Source organism: Homalodisca vitripennis, chromosome 2 (genome assembly GCF_021130785.1).
Source record: "Homalodisca vitripennis isolate AUS2020 chromosome 2, UT_GWSS_2.1, whole genome shotgun sequence".
Taxonomy (NCBI): domain Eukaryota; kingdom Metazoa; phylum Arthropoda; class Insecta; order Hemiptera; family Cicadellidae; genus Homalodisca; species Homalodisca vitripennis.
In genome coordinates this window covers 43,967,976-43,975,035 of record NC_060208.1, presented here as the reverse complement: position 1 = coordinate 43,975,035, position 7,060 = coordinate 43,967,976, and the positions used below count along the sequence as shown (strand labels likewise).

The 7,060-nt window shown below is 36.9% G+C and overlaps 1 protein-coding gene across 1 annotated transcript; it reads right to left on the bottom strand.

Annotated features, from left to right (window-relative positions):
• Positions 1 to 4,875: 4,875 nt before the first annotated feature.
• On the bottom strand, positions 4,876 to 6,824 carry LOC124353865 (glucose dehydrogenase [FAD, quinone]-like). Its single transcript, XM_046803896.1, has one exon. It carries the CDS (start codon positions 6,717 to 6,719, stop codon positions 4,962 to 4,964), a length of 1,758 nt encoding a protein of 585 aa, XP_046659852.1. The 5' UTR covers positions 6,720 to 6,824; the 3' UTR covers positions 4,876 to 4,961.
• Positions 6,825 to 7,060: the final 236 nt, after the last annotated feature.

The window sequence follows — 7,060 nt, the reverse complement described above, 5'->3', positions numbered from 1 at the left end:
AGACTCAAGTCGCCGCTCAATTTGGCACTGTAACTCGTATTGCCGACCGAGGTTGGCAACCGCCTTTGATCTTTACCGACTTCAGTTTTGGTTGCCAACTCGTAAAATCGGTCTGCAACTACAGTTGGCAATGCGAGTTGCAGTTGTTTTAAGGCGTTCAACTAAACATTGCCGATAAAAGTCTGCAATCATTGGTTGCCAACTCCGGTGTAAACGCGGCTTAAGTTTCAAGTCTGTATCAAGAGTTATGACACGGACGAACATACAATGATACGATTAGGATCTGTCTGTTAATTAATATGGGATTACTATTTATTTTACTTTCTAATACTTAATATACATTTTAAAATGTTTTCTACGTTCACTGGTACTTATTTATTCATTAAGTGGAATGCGTGTTTAGTAAATTATTTATTGCCACTTTAGTAATGTATTTACTTAGTGTGTTTTGTGATGTCTAGTATGATATTTTGACATTTTAGCAATATGAATTGGTTGATATCATGGTGAATTCGCCGAGGCGAGTGTTCAATATACCTTTGAAAAGATACATGGTAGATTCCAGCTGTCGCCGTGGTGAAAATACCTCTATAGGTGTTCCGACAACTTTTCTTTTGAAAACATTCTCTTCGCCGAGTGTTATATTGCCTTCATTCCACTTATATGACGATTTGCAATGCCATTTTTACATTTTTGGGCATACTTAACCTATGATAAGCCTAACACCTGAAGATCAGACCAGGTAGGTACCACCAGTTCTTGAAACGTCATCTATCTCAAATCATCTATCGTTACTAGATGATACAAAGAATACATTTTTTATTTTACTCAGACGATACAACAGATATAACCTTTGATTGTATTAGTTAAACAAGAGATGCTACAAATAAAATTGACGCGTGGAAAAAGAGAGCACACAGACTGCCATCTGTGAAGTAAAAGCCTCAAATAGCTCACGTAACTGTATGAACTGTAGAAATCAGTCTTAGTGTTGAACTTCTAACAAAACAGAAATAATCCCCCCGAACTTAAGTACACTTGGTACATGAACAATTTATCTACTTTATAACTAATTCAGTCAAACCCATAACATACTGGGACCAAGCCTAATGTTTCCAAATCGTTTTAACTCTTGTTTAACTACAGCTACTTAACTATGTCGGGCTCGTAGTTCAATAATTATTTCTCTACTACTCTAACTACTACTACTACTCTTTGTGGAGTCGATGTTCTGGCTAACTTGGGCTCAGCGTCCAATATGATGGGACCTCAACAGTTTTGTAGCATTTCTGTGAATCCTTTGGGGCTGTCTCGGAATGGGTTCACACTGGTGGAAGGTGAAGGCTGCATCCGGTTCTGAGAATTAGCAGAATAGTTCTAAATTCACCTTCCCCTAGGATGGTGTCCGACATTCTCTCACTAAGTACATCGGAAAATAAAATTTGAACAGGGCCGATCTGAGCGAAATCTTTGGACCTTGTGAAGTGTTAATTAGGTGCTACTAAAATGTTAGTATACTGTAAACCCAAATAGTTGTTTTAAAAATAAAAAAAATTGTTATCTTCTCAAATTAATAAATTAATGTTTCAAATGCCTTTAAATTACAGTTGCAATTGAATAAACTGGTAATTATTCAAACTATTACTCAAATAAATCATAAATGTAATCATTGTACCCTTTAAAGCATAGTGGTCCCACCACGGGATCACCTTTTTGTTTATTTTCTGTTTCTAGCAGCACTGTGGTTCCGCCGTGGGACCACTTTTACTGTCTGCTTTGTGCTTCTATCTATCGGAAAAAATGTGAACTACGTCCTCAAACTCATACCAGCTGTTGCTAGCAGCCATTCAATCGTGGTTGTTCACTCCATACTGACAGATAGACGCTAACCTATGTTTTGGTGTTGTAAAACTACATTTAACATTTCATCTAAACAAGGTAAGTTCTCTTACATGGTTTTTATTGTTTATTACTATTTCATATAGCTTCTAAGTCATTAGCTTTAGTCATAGTGCTAAAAATCTTGATCTTGCACTAAAATAAATGTGTGGTCCCGCCTTGGGACCACTATGCATGGTAAAGCTAATTTGATAGAACGTATTTTTGTAAAGGTTTAAAACTACAAATTGCACTTTTCACTATTTCTATTTTAATTTTTAAGTTTCACTAACTAATATGTTCTTAGAACTTATGAATTTACTGAATAATTGAAAATTTTGACAGACGTAGACTATTATAAGCATTTTCATATCAAGAAGACCATAATTATATAGGCCATTTTTGAAAATATATTGTAGGCCAATGTCTACTCGATAGCTTTCTTATTTTGAACTAGTTTTATACCTGAAACCATTTTACAGTTATTTTTACAAAGTATGAAACCCGCTATTATTGTTTTCAGATGGCAGATCCATCATTTACTCTAAATGACGATCAGATATACGAAATATTTGAAGAAATACCTTTCAGATGGCGAATCCATCGATGGCCTTGACGATGATAGATGGGGAAGAAGAAGAACGCTATCTACAGCAGGATGGCACACAACTCCCTGCATATTTGGAGGCTCAGACTGATAATGAATTGATTGATATCACAAATCTACCTCTTTTCATAGAAGATGAGATGGGCCAGCATGAGCTACCTCCTACTGATACTGTTGCAATTGGTCCTCCTCAAGATGATCCTGGCTCTAGTACAGAACCTCAAGACGATGACGTCATACAGTTTGATGATAATGATACACCGCTATGTCTAAGATATCATGAGGAAATTGGCTATATTTGGGGGGAAAAATATACTAAAAATAATAGTGACTTTACATTTCGAAAAAACGTCTGGTCCCAGCCATGAGAATCTAAGCTCACCCATCGACTACTTTATGGATATATTTCCGGAAGATTTAATAAATCGCATTGTGTTTCAGACAAACCTGTACTGCACCCAAAAGCTACAGGGAGGTAGTAACTTTGTTCCAACTACAAATAATGAAGTTAAAGTTTTTCTAGGGATAAACATTTTGATGGGCATAAAAACGTTTACCAAGTTATAGGGACTACTGGAGTGCAGATCCAGCAATACGAGACCCATTCATCTCTTCTGCTATGACCGTCAATAGGGTTTGGATGGTTTTTGACTAATTTACACCTGAACGATAATACCAATATGCCAAAACAGACAAGACCCAGCCTATGACAAGTTATTCAAAATCCGCCCTTTTTTAGACACTCTCTCCAGAACATTTTTGGAGAGCTACCAACCAAAGGAATTCCAGTCTGTTGATGAGTCAATGATCAGATTCAAGGGGCGTTCAACTCTCAAGCAGTATATGCCTCTAAAAACCAGTAAAAAGAGGTTATAAAGTGTGGGTAAGAGCAGACGAATCTGGCTTTTATATGTGAATTCCAAATTTACACCGGAAGATTACGGGATGGAAGAGCGGAGAAACTCCTAGGAGAAAGAGTCGTACGAGATCTTACCGAAAAAATAGTGGGAGAAAATCATAAGGTTTACTTCGATAATTTCTTTTCTTCGATGGATCTGCTGAAGGTTTTACAAAGCCAAAAAATCCAAGCCTGTTGTACAGTGAGAAAAGATCGCGTCAATTTGCCAAAAATTTTTCAATAAAGACCAAAAACATGAGAAGAGGAGACAGTGATGTAAAGGTGTACTCTGGCTGGCCTAGTATGTGTCAAGTGGATGGATAAAAAGCCAGTTATCTTCGCATCGAACTACCACGATCCGAATGAAAAGTCTTCAGTCAAAAGAAAATTAAAAAATGGCACAAAAGTAGATGTACCGTCCACTACATTAGTAAGTGATTACAACAAGCATATGGGGTATGTTGACAAGGCCGATCAACTCAAAAAATGCTACCAAATAGACAGAAGAAGTAGAAAGTGGTGGCATAGGATTTTCTTTCACTTCTTGGATGTGTGTATTGTAAATTCATACATTAATGTTTTCGCAGCAAAGTGAAGGAGCCACTTTATCTCTGAAACAGTTCAGGATCAACTTATCACAAAGCTTGATGTCCAGTGACAAAGGACTAGAATGGAAGCGGGAGAAAGAAGAAAAATACCATGTCCAGTTTCAAGAAAAATATTTCCACAGAAATCAGAAGCAGTGGAAATGTGCACCTACCTATACATATGAGTAAGAGAAGATGCGCCAACTGCAGCACAAAGGAGAATCCTCATCGTTCTTTTTTGGGGTTGTAAAGCGTGTGATGTTGCGTTGTGTTTGACTCAAGAAAGAAACTGCTTTCTGAAATACCATTCTGCCTAGTACAAGAAAAAAGTTTGAATCATGCAACAATGCATCCAAATGTACATATTTTTCAATAAAATTGATGTTTTTATTCTATTCAGTGCATTTTTTATGAAAAAAAATTCCTGCTTATATAAGAACATGGGTCTAGTGTGCTAGTGTGCATAGTGGTCCCATAGTGGAACCACCTATATAAAATATATATATAAACAAAAATTAAAAAATAGAATTTATATATAATAATGTTTATTTATATTCTAAATAACATAAAAACCAAATGTTGAGTCAAAATTTCAAGTAAAATGATTTACGTGCTTTAAAGGGTTAAATACTTAAAAGTTTTTTTGTCAGTTTTAAAGCATCTGAGTAGATTCTTGAATCAATGTACTTGTCAGTTATGTATGTAAGCTACCATCTCACTACTATGAATATCATAACCTGACCTTACTTCCCCTACTTGACCTACTATTAATTAAAGTATTATAATTTTTAGAAAAAAATACCATAAGCAAGCTGTATTATTATGTTTTATGGATGTAGTCTGTACGTACTACATTCTACCATTTCTAAAAGTATAAGTTGGGAAATTGCTTGTTGAAACATTAATTTACAAAGAACGACATTTATTTTTCAGCAGGTTACAAGGCTAATATAAGACAAGGCAAACTTAAAGCTGTTATGTAAAGACGCATCTAATAGAATCCCCAATCTTGCTTAATCATATCTGACGCTTTTTCAGCTATGGCAATAGTAGGAGCATTAGTATTTCCACTCGTGATGGTAGGCATGATGGAGGCATCCACTACTCTGAGACCAGTGACTCCAATAACGCGTAGCCTTGGGTCCACAACGGAGTCTTCATCCTCTTGAGGTCCCATCCGACAGGTACCAACAGGATGGTAGATTGTCACAGTCATGTATTTGAGGATACATCTCCAGTACAGCTCTGACTGCATCCTGAAGGCGTTACATTCGGGAATGGAAATGCGTTCAACCTTAGCTCCAAAACTTCTCATTATATTCGTGTTGGCAAATTCATTAGCTAGAGCAATTCCTTCGAGATTTTCAATAATATCTTCTTCGTTAGAGAAATATCCGGGATATATTAGAGGATAATCATTTGGGTTAGTGCTTTTGAGCAAAATTCTACCTCTACTTTTGGGTTGCAAATGATGTATCTGCATAACAAGAATACATGCGTATAAGTTTATTTTTTCCAATGTCCGTACAATATAATCATCATATCCTCTGTTACCAAATGTTCGACGAATAGCATCTGTTGAATTTGCAACAAAATATAAATGAGATATTTGAACGTTAGGATGAGAAGTGTAATTTTTGTTTGTGTATGCAACAAGTTTATATGTGTTAACACCAGTATACTGTCCACGTGATCTCACTAAAAATTCGAAGGTATTTTGTAAATGGTCTTCTAGAGGAACTTTAATATCTAAACCTTGGTTTTTAATGTCTAGACTGATTAAAAACCCTTTCATCGATGTGTGATCTTGCAAGTTGTATCCCACTCTTAAATTGCTTACAACTCGTATATTGAACTGTTTGAGATGTTCTTTGGGTCCAACACCTGAAAGCATCAACAACTGTGGAGTGTTGATAGTCCCTCCTGAGAGAATAACTTCTTTCGTCACTTCAACACGTATTAATCTCCCAGCCTTGAATAGCTCAACTCCATGAGCAGTATTTTTGTCACTTATTAGCACCTTGTGGACCATCGAATGTTTTGAAATTTTAAGGTTGGGTCTTCCCTGGAATTCATGTAGGAAAGCCTTTGCCGTGCTGCATCTTCTGCCATTGTCAAGTGTTCCTTGCATCATAAAGATGCCCTCATCATGTTGAGCATTTATATCACTATAGGTTTGATAGCCTAACTCTCCATAACCTTCTGAAAGCAAATAATTCAAAAGAGTAAGATTGTCCTTATACGAATCAATTTTTAAATAACCTCCTCTACCATGATAAAGACTGTCCTCATCATCTTTCAGAACACTTTCTGCCCTGAAATCTTCAGATTTAATGAAGTAAGGCAACATTTCCTCATAATTCCACCCCGAGTTACCCATGTTTTCCCACCCATCAAAATCTTTAGGGTGTCCCCGGACGTAAAACATGGAGTTAATTGTACTGCTACCTCCAAGCACCTTCCCCCTTGGACAGATGCATCTTTTGTTTACACTGCCCAGACAATTAAATGGTTCCGGCTCAGTGTGATAACCCCAATCTATTTCTGATTTCATAAGCGTGTCTACAAATCCAGGCACTTCAGTAGTCACTGTAGGATCCCCTCCAGCCTCTAGCAGTAACACTCTCCAGTCAGGATTCTCCGATAGTCTGTTGGCCACCACTGCCCCGGCTGAGCCTGCTCCTACTACGATGAAGTCGAACTCTTCTCCATCTCTCACATCGTAATCAGTGAAAGTGATGTCCTCCATCAACTTACATTCGGCAGAGACGATAGCTTCTCGCAGTCTTTGGATAGAGACAGCTCCTAGATCATCACCAGTGGTTGCGCAACTCTGTCCTTCACTTGATCTGAAAATAAAAATATCTTAGTTTAAAAATGAAAATAAATCTATACGATCTGTTTTGTTACGAAATAGTATTTCAGAGGGCTTAGTCTCAAACCATAAATAGAATGAAATAATTATTAGGAGTATTACACAGTTACTTGACGGTATCAGTATGCTACAGATAGCCCGCTTATAACGTACCAAGGGTTAGCTGACAGTACTTTCCTTATTATCTGTAATAGACAATACGTTAATTCCTTGTA

Excerpts from the sequence above, each read along its gene's own strand:
- LOC124353865 (XM_046803896.1), bottom strand. The coding sequence starts at position 6,719 with ATGGAGGACATCACTTTCACTGATTACGATGTGAGAGATGGAGAAGAG.